The sequence below is a fragment of the Biomphalaria glabrata genome, chromosome 7 (genome assembly GCF_947242115.1).
Source record: "Biomphalaria glabrata chromosome 7, xgBioGlab47.1, whole genome shotgun sequence".
NCBI lineage: Eukaryota > Metazoa > Mollusca > Gastropoda > Planorbidae > Biomphalaria > Biomphalaria glabrata.
In genome coordinates, this window is record NC_074717.1 from 8,765,527 (window position 1) to 8,784,949 (window position 19,423).

General features: G+C 35.4%; 1 protein-coding gene across 1 annotated transcript in view; it reads right to left on the reverse strand.

Moving 5' to 3' along the window:
- LOC106058393 (GTP-binding protein RAD-like) overlaps window positions 1–19,423 on the reverse strand; it is a 174,228-nt gene that overhangs the window by 65,932 nt on the left and 88,873 nt on the right. Inside the window, exon 3 of the mRNA XM_056036632.1 lies at window positions 767–1,003. Within this exon, the coding sequence (XP_055892607.1) occupies window positions 767–957 (191 nt within the window). The 5' untranslated portion in view covers window positions 958–1,003. The remainder of the gene's footprint in view (window positions 1–766; window positions 1,004–19,423) is intronic.

A 19,423-nucleotide genomic window follows, 5' to 3' on the forward strand; every position in this document is an offset into this window, starting at 1 on the left:
CAACTGCATAGACATAAAAATATAAGAATGTCGATTCGAGAGAGAGAGAGAGAGAGAAAATAGATAGATAGATAGATAGATAGATAGATAGATAGATAGATAGATAGATAGATAGATAGATAGATAGATAGATAGATAGATAGATAGATAGATAGATAGATAGATAGATAGATAGATAGATAGATAGATAGATAGATAGATAGATAGATAGATAGATAGATAGATAGATAGATAGATAGATAGATAGATAGATAGATAGATAGATAGATAGATAGATAGATAGATAGATAGATAGATAGATAGATAGATAGATAGATAGATAGATAGATAGATAGATAGATAGATAGATAGATAGATAGATAGATAGATAGATAGATAGATAGATAGATAGATAGATAGATAGATAGATAGATAGATAGATAGATAGATAGATAGATAGATAGATAGATAGATAGATAGATAGATAGATAGATAGATAGATAGATAGATAGATAGATAGATAGATAGATAGATAGATAGATAGATAGATAGATAGATAGATAGATAGATAGATAGATAGATAGATAGATAGATAGATAGATAGATAGATAGATAGATAGATAGATAGATAGATAGATAGATAGATAGATAGATAGATAGATAGATAGATTGATTGATTGATTGATTGATTGATTGATTGATTGATTGATTGATTGATTGATTTAAACATTAGGAGCAATTGGGGTTGTTGCTCAAAACCGATAACTGCTAGAGGAACGTAACTCACCCACAATCGTGGTCAGATATCGGCGACAGATACCTCATCCCTGGTCGTATGATGTCATTCCTAGTGGGCAAAGACGTCGTCCTCGGCCTCATTTCGTCCAGCTCCATGTTGTCCAGCTGACGCCTGCGAGGCTTCTTCAGTGAAGACGACCTCTGCTTGGTTCTGGGGCTGCTCACGTTACTGGCCGCCATCTTGCGGGCCACGTGACAGGAACGTAGGACTGACACTTCCTGTTTTCTATATGGGAAGGAAATTAAAAAATGCTAGAATGACAATGAAGATTATGGAGTCAAGAGAATATAAAGTCAAGAGAATACGGAGTCAAGAGAATATGGAGTCAAGAGAATATGGATTCAAGAGAATATGGAGTCAATAGAATATGGAGTCAAGAGGATATGGATTCAAGAGAATATGGAGTCAATAGAATATGGAGTCAAGAGGATATGGAGTCAAGAGAATGAGACAAGAGAATATGGAGTCAAGAGAATGAGACAAGAGAATATGGAATCAAGAGAATGAGACAAGAGAATATGGAGTCAAGAGAATGACACAAGAGAATATGTAGTCAAGAGAATGAGACAAGAGAATATGGAGTCAAGAGAATGACACAAGAGAATATGAAGTCAAGAGAATGAGACAAGAGAATATGGATTCAAGAGAATATGGAGTCAATAGAATATGGAGTCAAGAGAATATGTAGTCAAGAGAATGAGACAAGAGAATATGGAGTCAAGAGAATGAGACAAGAGAATATGAAGTCAAGAGAATGACACAAGAGAATATGGAGTCAAGAGAATGAGTCAAGAGAATGAGACCAAATGGAGAAAGACTGTCAACAGACTAAGGGAAGGTCAAAACGTTTAAACAAATCAGGTACACATAAAATTTAGATTGGATATGAATATGTCACCGCTTAATAGGTAAATACACTTTCATTGTTTACTTTCATTTTCGTGTCAAAAACAAAAAAAAAGAAATGTGATTGGAACATTCTCCAAGTTTGACGTGGATCTAACTCGAATCCACAAGATCAGTAATACACAAACTTAGGCCCGCACGCAGGTCATATCCGGCTAGTATTATATATATATACTAGACATATGTTACCCGCGACACGCGGGTCTTTATTTGCGCATTTCTTTCGATATAGTCACTGAGAGTGTTTTGTAAACAATTAAACGAAATAATAATGTAATAAGTAAAGCGAATGTGTCAATGTAAAAATAGTGTGAATGAAGCTATCAAATCAAAATAGCTAATAGGCTTGAATCCATTTTTTTTTTTCAAATTAAAACATTTGCTTGTAGGCCTACATATATTTTATTAAAATTTGAGATGAATAGACTAAATTTTGTATGTTCATGTGTATAAAGTATAAAGTAGATCTTGAGGTAGACATAGATATAAATCTACACTAATCTAGAGTTAAAAATTGGCTTTTATAGAGTTCATTCTGTGCTGCGCATGCGTGAACTTTTTTTCATGAATAAATATAGGCCTATCTCAACACGGCAACGCAGCTTTAGCGAACGAATGTATTAAAAATGCTTAGAAAAACAAATTTGAATGTTAATTTGATTAAAATATGAAATGAATGGACAATAATTAGTATGTTTATGTGTAAAAGCATAAACCTATCTTTGCGAAAAGAAGTTTTATCATCTTAGAGTTCAATAAGAGTTTTAGACCTAGGCCTAGGAATAGACTCAGTAGAGAGATGTGTTAATGTGTAACCATTTGGTAATGTGTAATGAAAGAATGTTCGCCAGGAAATCTGTAGTCACAGATATCAGGAACTAATTTATGTAAAAAATGCTTTTGAATAATCTAGTGGATTGGATTTAGATGTATGTTAAACGTAGCTAATGATCCTTTCACGTTATTTCAGTTTCGCTACGAAAATAAAATTAGTTTTGCGAAAATCGGTTTACCCAAAGTCGATACATTCTTATCTATTAAAAACGAAAAGAGCGATAGCTTTGTTAAATAAATGGGATTATAAAGTGAACAATTAAACGAAATAATTTTTAGTACGCGATTCATGAATGAATATAGATCTAGGCCTATCTCAACCTGGCTTCGCAGCTTTCGTAAACGAATGTAACTTTAGAAAACCAATTTTGAATGTTTATTTGATCAAAATATGAAATGAATGGACTTTAATTAATATGTTTATGTGTTAAAGTATAAGACTATCTGTGCGAAGAGAAGTTTTATCATCTTAGTGTTGAATTAGAGTTTTAGATCTAGGGATGGGATTATAAAGTAACAATAAAACGAAATAATTTTTAGTACGCGATTCATGAATGAATATAGATCTAGGCCTTTAACTCGGCTTCGCAGCTTTCGTAAACGAATGTAGCTTTAGAAAACCAATTTTGAATGTTTATTTGATCAAAATATGAAATGAATGGACTTTAATTAATATGTTTATGTGTTAAAGTATAAAACTATCTGTGCGAAGAGAAGTTTTATCATCTTAGAGTTGAATTAGAGTTTTAGATCTAGGGATGGGATTATAAAGTAAACAATTAAACGAATTAATATTTAGTACGCGATTCATTACTGAATTGTCTAATGAAAGAATGTTCGTCAGGAAATCTGTAATCACAGATATAAGGAACTAATTAATGTAAAAAATGCTTTTGAAACACAAAATTGAAGGTTAATTTTATTATATAATGAAATCAATGGATCTTCTTTTGTCTTTTCATGTGTCAAAGTAAAAAACTATCTGCGCAAAGTGTATTTCTTAAAATTAGATCTAGGTCTAAATCCTTTCTATCTTTTCTCATGTCAACATTGTAGACATGGCCTAGATCCATAAAATACTATAGCTGTAATAGAGTCGGACAACTTTATTTTTTTTGAGGGTCTTAAGTTTGTTTTAGGGCTACAATACATACACTACGGTCTAAGTTGGTACCCAAGGAACATTCCTGCCTAGTTTTATCAAGATTGGTCAAGCGGTTTTGATGTCTATAAGTAACATACATACATACATACATACATACATACTCCACACATTCTACTTTATAATATACTAGACATATGTTACCCGCGACCCGCGGGTCTTTATTTGCGCATTACTGTCGATATAGTCACTGAGAGTGTTTTGTAAACAATTAAACGAAATAATAATGTAATAAGTAAAGCGAATGTGTCAATGTAAAAATAGTGTGAATGAAGCTATCAAATCAAAATAGCTAATAGGCTTAAATCCATTTTTTAAAATTAAAACATTTGCTTTTGTATAATCTAGTGGATTGGATTTAGATGTATGTTAAACGTAGCTAATGATCCTTTCACGTTATTTCTCTTTCGCTACGAAAATAAAATTAGTTTTGCGAAAATGGTTTACCCGAAGTCGATACATTCTTATCTATTAAAAACGAAAAGAGCGATAGCTTTGTTAAATAAATGGGATTATAAAGTGAACAATTAAACGAAATAATTTTTAGTACGCGATTCATGAATGAATATAGATCTAGGCCTATCTCAACTCGGCTTCGCAGCTTTCGTAAGCGAATGTAGCTTTAGAAAACCAAATTTTAATGTTTATTTGATCAAAATATGAAATGAATGGACTTTAATTAATATATTTATGTGTTAAAGTATAAAACTATCTGTGCGAAGAGAAGTTTTATCATCTTAGAGTTGAATTAGAGTTTTAGATCTAGGGATGGGATTATAAAGTAAACAATTAAACGAATTAATTTTTAGTACGCGATTCATTACGGTATTGTCTAATGAAAGAATGTTCGTCAGGAATCTGTAGTCACAGATATAAGGAACTAATTAATGTAAAAAATGCTTTTGAAACACAAAATTGAAGGTTAATTTTATTATATAATGAAATCAATGGATCTTCTTTTGTCTTTTCATGTGTCAAAGTAAAAAACTATCTGCGCAAAGTGTATTTCTTAAAATTAGATCTAGGTCTAAATCCTTTCTATCTTTTCTCATGTCAACATTGTAGACATGGCCTAGATCCATAAAATACTATAGCTGTAATAGAGTCGGACAACTTTATTTTTTTTGAGGGTCTTAAGTTTGTTTTAGGGCTACAATACATACACTACGGTCTAAGTTGGTACCCAAGGAACATTCCTGCCTAGTTTTATCAAGATTGGTCAAGCGGTTTTGATGTCTATAAGTAACATACATACATACATACATACATACCCCTCACATTCTACTTTATAATATATATATATATATATATATATATATATATATATATATATATATATATATATATATATATATATGTGTGTGTGTGTGTGTGTGTGTGTTTGTGTGTGTAGAGAGAGAGACAGAGAGACGGACAGACAGAGAGAGAGAGACTTTTCAGAAAGAATTGCGACGCACTCCCTATAATTACATTTACATCCCAGAATTCAAAGACAACGCTTTGTGTTTCTCCATAGCAACCAAGCTTCATCTGTGTGTCAGTGCTGTGTGAGTGCGTGAGTGAGTGCGTGAGTGTGTTGACTTTCACTATTTACCGAGCCTTGAGTCTCACTTTTAAAGGCCTCCAAGTGCTCGATGACCCGCCGTCCAGTCACAGTCTGTCATTAAGTTTACTGGGGCTTCCAGAAATTTTACCAACTTTCCGTGGTCAGTGTTAACCTACATTTAAGGAGGGACTTTGGACACTCGAACACAAGGAGAACTGGTCAGCTCTAAAACAGTCTTGTCACGGTTTCGTTTTTATTTTTTTTGTTCAAACGAGCACGCACGTACGCATTATTTTCTATCATGCTAGAGTCAGAATTATTTTGATGAAAAAGGAAGCAACTCTAGCCTAGATTTGCTGCCTTGTTTTTCATCAAAGTAATTCTTCACAATGCTTAAAAAAAGTAGACCTAAGTGATTTTCCTGATAAATTAAACAATGTCAAGGACACACAATTCAATTTCACTGTTGCCAACTAAATAACAAAAAATGAGCTAGATCTAGATCACTATAAGTTTAACACTATCTCAATGCGTAGCAGAAAATCTTCGTGTCAAATCCTCTTTCTCATCGCTAGTTTGAAGTCCAATTATTTAAAAATAATTTGTAAGTTATAGAGCAGCGGTTCCCAACCTTTTAAGCTCGGCGACCCCTCTTTACAATCCCCCCACTCTGTCGCGACCCCCACACACACACCCGCACACACACACATCAATAGAAGAATAACAATCCATTTTTCCGATGGTCTTTGGCTACCTCTGGCAAATCATCAATCGACCCCTAAGTAGGTCGCGACCCACAGGTTAAGAACCCCTGTTATAGAGTGAACGTTGAATATTTCCTTCATATTAAAATTATTTTGTGTACAAACGGAAGAACTTAGAAAATTTGATTCTGTAGCGCAACCAAAAAAGAAACAATTACAAAGACAGTTTGTGTGGAAACACAAACTAAAAATCGGCCCCCGAAGTGGTCCACCCAGGCAGGCTCCAATATTTTCAGAAAGAACATCCAAATGAAATTATATCAAAGACAAATGAGAGATAAGCATGGAGAAAGAAGGTTGACAGATCTTGTGTAGTGCCCCAACGGTACAGCAGATCATAGGATAGGTGCAAGTTAATGCAAAGTTAGATGTGAACCTGGCCTAACTAGTTCCCCTTTCAGACCTTGTGGTCTATAGGGCAGATGATGTAAAGTTCATCTGTTTTTGTGGCCTACGGTTAACGAGGGTGTCATGTAGCCAGCACAACGACCAACCGCCTTTACTTTTCCCCAACTAATATCAGGTACCCATTGGAGCTGGGTGGACTCAGAGGCGCCTAAGGATTCCGAAGTTGAAAATCCCAGTCTTCACCAGGATTCGAACCCGGGGCCCCCGGTTTAGAAGCCAAGCGCTTTACCGCTCAGCTACCGCGCCTCTCCTGGCCTAACTGAAGTCTTATAATTGATGTAATTGTTTTGAAAAGGCTCAATCTCTTATTCGAATGCTAAAAAAAAAAAAAAAAAAAAAAAAAAATTCGCAATAAAGAAAAAGTTCACGAAAATGAAGTTTACAAGATTACTATTCTTTTTAATTTAGGTCTAACTTATAATGCATATTAATTAGCTTTTTCTCTTTAAAAAACTGCTTGCATAACTGATTTTAAAAATGAGATTTTTCGCTTTCAGAAAAAAAAAAGTAGCCGTTGCATCAGAACTTTGAATGGTCTAAAATATTGTGATGTCGGATTTTCAATATCTTTTCTAGTTTACGAGATCTAAACGGGACGGACGGACAGACGGACAGACGGTCAGACGGACAGACGGACAGACATTTCGCACAAAACTAATAGCGTCTTTTCCCCTTTCGGGGGCCGCTAAAAAACACAAAATTTATCATAAAATATTTTTAAAAAAAAAAAAAACTAGCATATCCACACGTCCTTATTTTGTACACCGGAAACACCAAAAAAAAACCTAACTATTTATAGTCTTTCCATAGTAAGTATAATTGCGTTTCTTAGAGATTTATTCGACGACAGATAAGTTAAAGTTTCTGAAATTATCTCATGGTTTTATTAATTGATAATACTTGGATTGGAAGTAGTGTAAATAAATAAGCTGTGAAAGAAAGAAATGTGGTGCCGATGTAATGGAAGCTGAAGAAATGTGGTAGCAGTAGAATGGAAGTTTTAAGAAGAAAAATAACCGCTAGTATTTTAATACTTAAGAAGTCAATTATTTTTACACATATCTCCGTTTTTTTGGTCTGTCCACAATTAAATTTATTTATTAATTTTCTCTCTCTCTCTCTCCCTCTCTAGCTCTCTCTCTCTCTCTCTCTCTCTCTCTCTCTCTCTCTCTCTGCTCTTCTCTCTCCCTTCTCTATAAGAAATAATAAAGGATTAGAATTTTTTTTTAAAGCCAACATACCTATGCGTGTAGTTATTTTTTAAATCTAACATTTTTTAAACAATTCTTTTAATGAAATTCTCTTAGTGTTTAAACTCAACCCATAATTTTTTTTTTCTGTTTTAAAAACACTTTTTTTTTTAAGAAAAAGAATGTTCCCCTGGAATATAAATAGAAAATTGTGCATATTTTTAGAACTAAAGGGACACTACTCAGATCGACAGTGTCAAGAAGCTTAAATGAGGTGTTCAACGTCAGGAATGAATCTATAGAGCTAAAGTGACATGGCTATCTATGGCAGACAACGAGACACGTGTGATATTAGATTTAACTATGGAGTGCAGTGAGGGATGGGAAAGTAGAAGGCTGGAATGGGGGATGGAAAAATAAATATATAACCATTGAATGATAGATGTTTATTACTTTTAAAAAGAGGTGTACGCAATGAATGCCATCACATTGGCCGTTACTGAATCCAGTGACAAGACACTATTCCTTATTAGAAGCTGTAACTGAATTTGTACCATGAAACTATTGCTGGTTTGAAAAAAAAATATTACAAAAAAAAAGCTTATCTGAGGGGAAGAACTCCACCCTTACAACTATACATCTCAATAATATAGAAGTTATTTCCCTGATTCGATATTAAACAAAATAATTAATAATAGTAATAATAATAATAATTAACTAAAATTTGTTTATTGATTTATGTTTTTTTAGGTACAATAAATAATTGTTAAAACTATCAACTTGTTCCGATAATGCTGTGGGAGAGATAGCGTTAACAAGTATCTAAGGGGACAAAACCCTACAAACGTAGCCATATCTGTGAATACTGAAGGATTAATTTCCCTTGTTAGTATCAAACAAAATAATTCACTTATTGTTATTTTGTTTTTTTTTTTATTCATGTCCTGTTTATGTTAATGAATTAATGAGCAAAGTGTCCGAGGATGGGTGTGGGAGAAATAACGTGTATAACCTTTTTACCATACAGACAGACAGACAGACAGAATGAGTTGATATAAGATTAGTAAAAAGCCGCTAGTTTTATGATACTACTACCTTATGTGTGTCTTTTGAAAATGTACTCATGCAAACAGGTTGACTCTGTTGTTTTTTTCAAGAAAAAAATGGCTGTCAAAATCTGCCCAGCCATTACCATTCTATCCAATCCTTAGATTGCGTGCCATGGGATAATGATAGGAGTCCTTTCATACTGTTATCATACTATGTAAAATTTGTTATTGCATACAGAATCCAACACTCGCATACCTAGGTTTTCCAAAATTCGCTTTCCTAGGTTTTCCAACATTCGCATGCCATGGTTTTCTAACAGACGTATGCCTATGCTTTCCATTATTCGAATGCCTAGGATTTCCAACCTACGAATGCCTAGGTTTTCCAACATACGAATGCCTAGGTTTTCCAACATACGAATGCCTAGGTTTTCTAACACATGCTTGCCTGGGTTTTCGTGACTTGCAGAATTTGAAGGCTGGAAGAATATGTGAAATCTTCATGTGTACTGGTCCAATATTAATTAATTCTTTTATTATAATTTGATTATGTTGCTACTAACGTGCATTCTTTAGGACGTTACAAAATAAGAGGCCCTTATATTGATGACCATTTAGTAGAGTCTGTGTATAAAGGATTAAACCTCACTAGAAGCATGGGCAATTCGTTAGGCAACTATTACGCTGTCAAATCTGTAAAAAAAAAAAAAAAGTAAAGTTCCCCTTTCAGACCTTGCGATCTATAAGGCAGATGATGTTAAGGTTATCTGTAAAAGAACTTTTATAAATGGTCATGTGAATGCCAGTGGTGACATGGGTCCCTTTAGTAAGAGAATAATATACAATCTTTGTTTTACAGCCCATACCATAATCCAAGTGACCAACCCTACCTTCATGTATTGGCCACTGAAGATTTATCCCAAAATGATGATTCTTTTTTTTGGGGGGGGGGGGGGGGGGGAGGGGGGAGGGGAAAGGAGGAGTCCCTTTTTTGAAAGTAGAAAGGGGGCAATTAAATTCACCAGCGACTCTTCTATCTCAGAAAGCTAAGAAAATTTAACATAGACAAAACGATAATCAAACTCTTCTACACAGCAACTATCAGCAGTCTAATTAACTTTGCCATCAGCTGCTGGTATGGTAATACTTCACTGGACACAAAGACTAATTAAAAAAGCATCGTATATCACTCAAATACAGCTCCCATCTCTTGAAGAGCTTTTTCAAGAAAGATGCATTTCCAAAACACTCACGATTCTTAAAGACAACCTGCACCCATTAAACCACTGTTACATAAGATCTGAACGAAGTGGTCGTCTCCTGTCCATTAGGACTAAAACTGAACGATTTAAAAGCTCCTTTATCCCACTATCCGTCAGAGTGTTACAAGATCAGCTGTCATCATCGATAAGTACATAGAAGTCAAACTCAAAAAGCGCTGGTTGTGAATGTGTATGTGTTTCGTGAGTGAATGATGTTCGAATTATTCATCCATATTGTTTTTTTGTAAAGTAGTTACGCTGAGGTTGTCAATTGTAGTCAAACTGAATTTCCATTTGATTGTATCAATAAAATTATCTTATCTTATCTTAATAAAGAATTGTTTGTAATGCTCTCCCTTGTTTGCGTCATACATACTATATGACAACAAAAGTTTGGAAAAAATATCTCTATTGATATGTTGGCAAATTGATGTTAAGGCCATACGTCTGTCTACTGAGTTCCCAATGCTTTCATTTGGTCTATGTCCTATTAACTCTTTGTGCTTCAATCTAAATTCTTAAAGTCTGGCCAATCAACTTTGCATTCCAAACTGAATCGATCATTGTCTGTTATTTCACGTTTTAGATCTGTTTTAAATTCTCTTGACCTGCATGTATTTTTGTCTTCTTTTAATGGCCGTGTGTATCCATGAGTTGTCAATCTAACTTGACTGTGTGTATCCATGAGTTCTCAATCTAACTTGACTGTGTATGTATGTATGTATGTAGGGTATGTATGTATGTATGTATGTATGTATGTATGTATGTATGTATGTATGTATGTATATATGTAGGCTATGTATGTATGTATGTATGTATGTATGTATGTATGTATGTATATATGTAGGCTATGTATGTATGTATGTATGTATGTATGTATGTATGTATGTATGTATGTATGTATGAATGAATGAATCTATCTATCTATCTATCTTTCTATCTATATATCTTTCTTTCTTTCTTTTTTTCTATTTATCTATCAGTCTATCAATCTATCTATCTATATATCTATCTATCTATATTTATATATCTATTCTCTCTATCTCTCTTTTTCCTCTTTGTCTCTCATGTCTTTCTCACTCTCTATCTCTCTAATGTTCTCTATTTTTCTTTTTTTTTATTTCTTTTCCTCCATATTTTTTTTTGTCTCTATTGATCTCTTCTCTCTTCTTCTCTCTTTCACGCTCCCTCATTATTATTTTCATTCCCTCTCAACACCTTATCTTTCTTTCTATCTCTCTTCTCTCTTTTTCTTTTTTACTCTCTCTTCTCTCTTTTTATCTTTATCTCTCGCTCTTCGATATTTTTTAACATCTATATTCTATATACATATCTCCTACTCTAAAAATAAAATAAAAAATAACGGTTCAGAATTAGTTTTACATACATATCACATAAATATAAGATAAGTGAGGATAAGGAAGACATTGTGGGTCTTGCTGGACCCCAAAACCTTACGTTTTATTAGTACCAATATACAGGGCCGGTCTTAGGCCACTGCAACCAATGCGGTCGCAGTGGGCCCCGCGCTTTCATAGGCCCCGCGCTAAGTCTAGGTGTAATTATTAAATTGCATATATTCGAAAAATTCATGGAAATCTTTAGAATTTATTAAAATCTTCTGAAAACTCATAAAAAATCTCCTGAAAAATAGACAAAATTGTCATTTGTGGGTGTCATTCATTGCGGAAAACGCCAATCCTACGCGCGATAAAAGAAAAAAAGAATTGTCAGCTTCCATGTAATAATCGGGCGAATTTTCACCTTCATCGGAAGTTCCAATATTTTATTTACTTTTATAGTTACTGACATTTAAATATGTCATAGGTTACAAGGTTCCTAAAGTTAAGTTAATTTGATCGCAATTGTGCACTTAGTAAAGAATGAATACATTTAAAAATCGATTTTTTTTTTCTAATACAAAATCTTAATTTTCACTTATTATCTTTATTCCCTACCCAGACTAGGCCCCGCGCAATCAGTTTCGCATAGGGCCCCGCAATTGTTAGGACCGGCCCTGCCAATATACGTACAATGTTCAGATATTAAAACATATGTGCATCTCATCTCAGACCAAACCTAACAGTTTGCAGTTCATCTTTCCATACTAAGTCTATCGGAAAGTTCCACGATAAACTATCAGTGTCAAGGACACTATACTGACCTTCACTTTTGCCAATTTGATAACAACAACAAAATTGAGCTACAAAACGAATATCTAGAAAATCATTTAATGCAGTGATAAAAAAAAAAGGAAGATAAATTGTAGAACAACTTTCAAGAAAAATATCTTTTTAACAGATCGTTTCATTCTGTACACAGGTTAGACCAAAAGCTAGCTATTTCTCCGGCTCCGGCAAAAGATGAAACTCTCTAATATAATACAACAAATAGGGGCTATATAGTTCTATACATCGAATCTCTATCAATCAGAACTCTTGCCCTCACCCGTGTATTCAGGGCGTCCTTGGACACTTTAGACGGTACGTATCTTTCCTTTTGAAGCTGTGAGTCTCTTAACACTTCTAAAGAAATCTCTGGACAGATGAACCTTTTAAACCCGCCATTTTGTCTTGTGTTTTCCTAAACATTTTTGTTCTTTATTTCTCCGTGTTTAGAGATTGCTTTGTAATGACACAAACGTTATTACGTACAAATATTTTTTTTTTAGGCCCACACGAGCTAATGGACGCTGCACCGTTGCATGGCAACCGGAAGTCTTGTTACAGACAGAATCAGGAAGATGGAGCGAGAGTATAGGGTGATTTGAATAGAGTTTTAAAAGTTCTAATTAGTTTTCCTCTTGGCGATGGCGTCATCACAAAGGTGGAGAAAGTTCATGAGTACACAAAAAGTGTTGCAATATCCACATTATGTTTCATATGTCTAATTTTAAAAAGACGGTACTAAGTATTGAAGTAATCTCGTCAAAAATTGGTGTAATTACAATTTGATGATGTCAGTGTTCGATGCTGTGGACTTTTTCGAAGTATAATAATGTTATGACCCGTAATTAACTCTTGTCTCTTAGCAATAAAAAGTTTCTATTTTTCATTTGAATTAATGTTTAGTCGAATTTTTAGGAATCAAAGGAATCTCGTCAAATTAAAGTGTCTATGTAAGCGTAGGTGTCTGGGTTGCTTCCCCTAAGATCACATCTTGGATGCTGACTGCAGAACCAGAGAGGAGGACCTTAGCAATGGAAATAAGATGCTACAGAAGGATACGAGGTATTACCTACACAGACTGCATCGCAAATGAAGAGATTTGAAACAAGATGAATATGGCTATTGGACGACACGATGACCTGCTGACCACTTTCAAAACAATGCAAACTAGAATTGTATGACCTTATCACGAGTTCCTAAGGGTTTTTCAAAGACCTTTCCTTAGGGAACAGTACCAGGAAAAAAGAAGAAAAGGCAGACGCAGAAAGTGATGGGAAGACAAGATTAAAGAATGGACAGGACTGTCATTGAAAGACTAAAGACAGAGAGAAATGGAGAAAGACGATTGACAGATCTTATGTCGTGCCCCAACGGTTCAAATGACCAAGGCAGTGTTTACAAAACTGTTATCTGCTGAACCTTAGTGTTCCGCAAGCCCTGATATAGGTGTTCCACGAGCGAATAATTAACTATTAGGCCATCACGTGAATTAATCTGAATAGGTGTTCCACGAGCTACTGCAATAATTTACTAGTAAGCCACGGGAATTAATTAATCTCTAAAAAAAAATAAACAAAGTGTTCCGCTAAATACTCAGAATGTGCGAAGTGTTCCGTTAAGGAAAAAGTTTGAGAAACTGGATTAAGAGATAGGGGAAGATGAACGAGATATAACGGATATTGTCACAATGAGCTAAACAATGTCAAGGACACTACATTAATCTTCAAAGTTGCCAACTAAATAAAAGATTAAGTTTCAAGTCATAGAGTAAAAGTCTAATGGTTCCTCCATACAGAGGCGTAGTGAGCAAAACGTTCTCCTGGATCAAGGTACTTTATTGGCGCCCACCTCCCCCATTTAACATAAACATATATAGGCGCTTCTCTGTGTGAGGCGCCTCCCCCCCCCCCCACCTTTACTACGCCCCTGCCTCCATATTAAATCTATCTTGTATTACAAACAGAAGAGCTATGTGATTCTACGGTGCTTGAAAATGCGCAAAAAATAAATTTAAAAAAAGGCCTAGCATAGCAACCCTTCCTTTCTTTATTACGCCGGATACACCAAAAAGCTTGCTGTTTATAGTTTTTTTTCCGCCATGTATGAAAGTCTCAGAATAGTCAAACGATTAGCTTTGTACCAGCGAAGATGAGCAAATTGTGAAATGCTAAATTTGTTTACAATTGTTGATTTCTCTCACTGTTGCATATTTTCTGAACATGAAGACAAGTTCCAGGCCAGCCTAGTCAGGCAGTGCAAGTCTTTCATTTTCATGTACCTTCATTTTTAGAACCATACTAATTAGCAACAACACTATTTCCTTGGATGTTAAAATGTAGGCCTACTACAAAAAAAAGTCTTGTTTTTTTTGTTTGTTATTTCAAGAGCCGAAATAAATTTTTGAAAAGACCACCAGGTGGCGCTGTTTAAATTAACCTTGTTTTTCAAACAGCCATTTTAACGACACAAAACCGCCTTTTTTGCCTGTTATGTTCATTGTAAGAGATTTCCTGATTCCCTGGTCAACTTTTTGTTCTTTTTCTTTCAAGGGAACGGGAAATCCCCAAAAGTATTTTTTAAAATGTTTTTGAATAGTCCAAAGTGCTATTCAACTTGGAACAAATTAATCTAATTAACTTGTAAACATTTCTTTTTAAGACTGTTGCAAAAAAAAACACAAAAAAACTGACCATTAAAAACAACTGACCGATAAAATACCCAAGTTGCGTCATTCAAAATTCAATTTGTTTAACAGACCTAATTGTTGACTAAATGACCTTTTATTTATTTGAATCAGTTTTAATAACAGAAATAGCAACGAAAACATTTGGGGCCACTCGAGGCAAAATGTCTGGTGTTGTTTGTTATTATTATTAATATTATTAGTCTTGCGTTTAGGAGCTAAATATAAAAAGAGTTAAAATTTATTGTAAAAAAAAAAGAGTTTATTTTTTATTTTTAACATAAATTTTTTTTTTCATGTTTGCAAGTACTGAGAATAAAATAAACTGAAAAATACTTTGCGTGTGGTATGCACTCCCGGGCTGTAGTCATGATGGAATCCTGCCCCTCGGCATTCCATTCCGTCTTGCTTGATAATCGGGCTTGGGGCGAATTAATATGTCTTATGTTGTACATGTCATATGTTGTATTAATATGTCTTATGTCATACTAATATGTCTGTGTTGTACTAATGCGTCAATGTTTACATTTCGCGCTTCACCTTAACAAACCCCTCATCTTCACGTTCGATTTGGACCTAACACTGAACAAATTGTATTTGCCGACTCATCAGTTTAGTACGAAACATCGATAGTAAAGTATAGTGACAGTTAAACAACGGAATGGTTTTCATAAGAAACATCCAAAACAATGAATTGGTTACATCTTTTTAAAAAACAAAAAACTACTAACAACAGAGCTAGAAAGACCATAAACTACAGAAAGAGGGTAAAAAATGCATAGGAAGGCCAATGTCGTAAAAGAAAAAAAACACTAAATTATGGCAGAAGAGAGGAATCGATGGAGGCTAACTTTCAACCCTTTTTGAAATATGAAAGAACAATAAATCGTAATCAGCTCGTTAGAGTTACAGTCCTTTGCAAACGAGTCTTGCCTCGTACCCATTGTGGCCAGGGTCAATGAATGAAGATAACATTACTCCACATTACATTACATCCTTTAAAAAGCTACTCACAACAGAGCCAGACAGGACTTACAGTTCGAACCTCAGAGCAGAAGATGTATAGGAAGATCAAAAAGAACTAGACGAAACTGAGAGGACCGGAAAGAGCTGGGAAGCATAACATAAAAAATAACAAGAAACCGTTAGATGGAAGTGTTTTTTATTAGGGCCCCATATTTTCATTATAGGAGAAGGGGCATAGTCAAGTAACTGGCACCCAAACCAGTAAGCTTCAGGCAGGAGATACTCATTATCCTTGGCTAGCTACGCACTCTGAATTCAAACCTCTGTTGCCCTGCAGCCATAGCCAAACATGGGAAAGGTTTCGAGAGTCAACCCTAAGAAAAAAAATCAGGAGCCGGCGACTCTTGGGCAGCACACAGTGCTACACTTAGATAGAGCTGATTCCAAACTATATCTGCCCTTGCCGTTCCCTAGGATAGATCCGCTGCTTGGAGAAGGGGGAACTGCTGCGTGGGCGACGTCGTTCCGACCACAGCTAATTCCCAACGATTCATCTCATTTCTCTAAGAGGATCTATAGTCGTTTTGCGACTGAATGAGGTGGTCAAACAACGAGGACCACAAAGGACATATGATGATGGTGTGGGTTTAGCTAGCATGGTAGTGTTCACTCTATGACACTTTACATATGGATGAAATGGAGATGAGTCAAACGCCTCTCCGAACATGTCAAATAGGCAAAGTCAAATAAGATTTTATTTTAAATTAACGCTTTCGCTTCCCCATTGGCAGCACGTGGTGTCCCCAATGGAGTTGAGAATCCCTGATCTCATTTATAGTGTCCTCGAATGGGGAAGGAAAAAAATAACACAACTCGGAGGCACTCACTAGGGGAGGCATGATTCTATTACTCTCTGCTGTGAAGTTAATCGGAAATACCCAGACATTATTGATTCCGTCCTCTAATCAGGGCCCTTAACTGCTTGGGGCATAACCACGCTTGTCAGTACATTATCTAATTTTTTTATATTAATCATTATGTCATCTTGACATGGAGAAATTAGCAGAGCATCTTATTTAAATATCAAGACAGATTAAATTCGTTTTCTAATTTAATTTTAAAACAAGGTTGCTAAGACAGTTTGTGTGGAAACACAAACTCAGAATCGGCCCCGAAGTGTTCCACCCAGGCAGGTAAAAGGGTAGATTTCAATATTTTCAGAAGAATATCGTTGTAACTCCGCCATGCGCACCGACATCTAAGCCAGAAGGTGAGCACTGTGATAAACTAGACTGAGAAGGATGTCAACATTAGGAAGAAAAGAGAGAACGATTTCCGCCCAAGTTGAGAGCCGAAGTGAAAAGACTGTGCCTAAGAAAGATGATGTTTTATGAACTTGTGATGTCGTGTAAATAAAGATATATGTGCCTCGTTGAGTTGCCTCGTTGAGTTGCCTCACTTAAGTTATTACAATATTATAATGAAATTCTATCAAAGGCAAATGACAGACAAGAATGGAGAAAGAAGGTTGACTGGTCCTGTGTGGTGCCCCAACGGTCTAGCAGACCAAGAGATAGGTGAAAGTGAAGGTGAAGCTAGATGTGAACCTGTCCTAACTGGTGTCATATAATGATTATCTAATTGATCTAATTGTTTTCTAAAGGGTGAATTTCTTACTCAACGTTTCGAGAACATCATTTTCTTAAAAAAAAAAATAATTCTTTAGTTATGTTATATACATAATGTTTTAGCCACTGAACTGCACGCGATAATATGAAATTATGTTCCACTTATATTCTTATTTAATAGATTATTTATTTATTTTTGTAAATGGAATAGTTAGTATGACAGAACTTACTAAATTTAGCAATATATTTGTAAATGAAAGATTATCTGATTGAAATTTGTCATCAATGATGAAAGTGTCAGTGACAAACTAACTTCAACCTGACATTAATAAACTTGTTTCCCAGAAAAGATGTCAAGCATCAGGACAACGAAAATAATGCCGAACCATAGTAATGTTTTATTAATACAGAATCATTACAAATTTAGTTAACTAAAGGACAGGCATTCCGTTCGTACTTTTGTTTTCTATTGTATTGTTTCCAATTTATATAAAACTAGTAGGCTATGTTTTACAACTGATTTTTGGCTGCGGCCCTTCAGGTCATGGTAAGTTTTTATGCGGCCCATACACCTTAATGAGTTTGACATGCCTGGTCTAAAATATCATGATGTCGGATTTCCACTATCTTTTCTAGTTTAAGAGGTCTAAACGGGTCCGACGGTAGGACGAACGGACAGAAAAATCACACAAAACTAATAGCATCGTTTCCCCTTTTGTGGACCGCTAAAAATGATGGGTCCTGAGCAGAGGGGTAGGCAACTCTTTCATATTTTTTTCAAACTTTTTTACGCATCTAATTCTCTCATCGATGGAGTCCTTAATATGAAAGTCCTTGAAGGGTGGATAATTTCTAGGTTAATTGTAGAATAAAAAGTGAGATGGTTTTTCTGAATTCCAACAAGTAGATAGTAGTAGATTTGGTGGTGAAATGTTAGATTTTAAGTAAATGAAATTCTTGGATCTCAAGGTGTTTATCAAATGGGAAGAAGCGACATATAAATACAAATAAGGTCAGAACTTTAAGTTGTTTTTCTTGTTGTTTGTTTGTTTTTTATCATGGTGATTTCCCAGGTGTGGGTTGCAGTTGCTACCTCCTCCATGCTGCATAATATCTAAAAATCACCAGATCGAGGTTCCGACACGTTTATTGTCTCATGTGTGATCAGCCTTGCCCTTGTTGTTGTTAATGGCTGTCTGACTTGGACAGATTACTATAGAGATGTCTGGGTTCCTTGTACGGGTGTATTCGATGTACGTAACTAACAAGTAACAAAGCCTACACATGTAACTAGTAGAGATTGACTAATTCCAAACCATTATTCAAAAATACACATATTATGTAATAATGAGACGGCCACAGTCGAGTCTCTGTTTATAATACCACGTGATTCCTATGAAGTCATAACACCTACTGACTATATTGGCATAAATAATCTCTAACCCAACTAAGTCGTGACGTCACTAAAAGTCGCGTTCAAAGTCCGTCCCCTATTGTGCGTCTCTATACCGCAATCTGTAGGACCGGCCCTGTGTGTAAACCGTACGAAAATCCTGCACTGCGAAAACCCAATTTATTTCCCCGGACGAACAAGAAGTTTGTGGACGCTGTGGAGTTATCTTTTCATTTACCCTTGCGACAATGGGTACCAGGCAAAACTCGTTTGCAATAGGACTAAGGAGTTAATTACGCATTATTGTTCCTTCATGTTTCAAAAAGGGCTGGGAGTTATCTTCCCTTGATTCCTCTCCTCTGCCATAATTTACTCTTTTTTTTACGACATTGCCATTATGGACATTATGATCTGGGTCAGTGGGTCAGTGGGTCAGTGGGTCGGATTAAGTCACGAGCCACAAGCACATTGCTCGTGACAATTTTATGATCTAGCAAGAACGACATGTGGTGGAGGAATTCAAGATTGGGGGTGAGAGTTTGTTGGGACAGTGCCGGCCTTAGGCATAGGCAAACTAGGCAGCCACCTAGGGCCTCCGATTGGTGGGGGTTTCGCACTAGACGCTAGACATTTTTTGAAAGAAGAAATAGCGAGACTTGTGTCCAATGTTTTCTGTTGGAGCACAC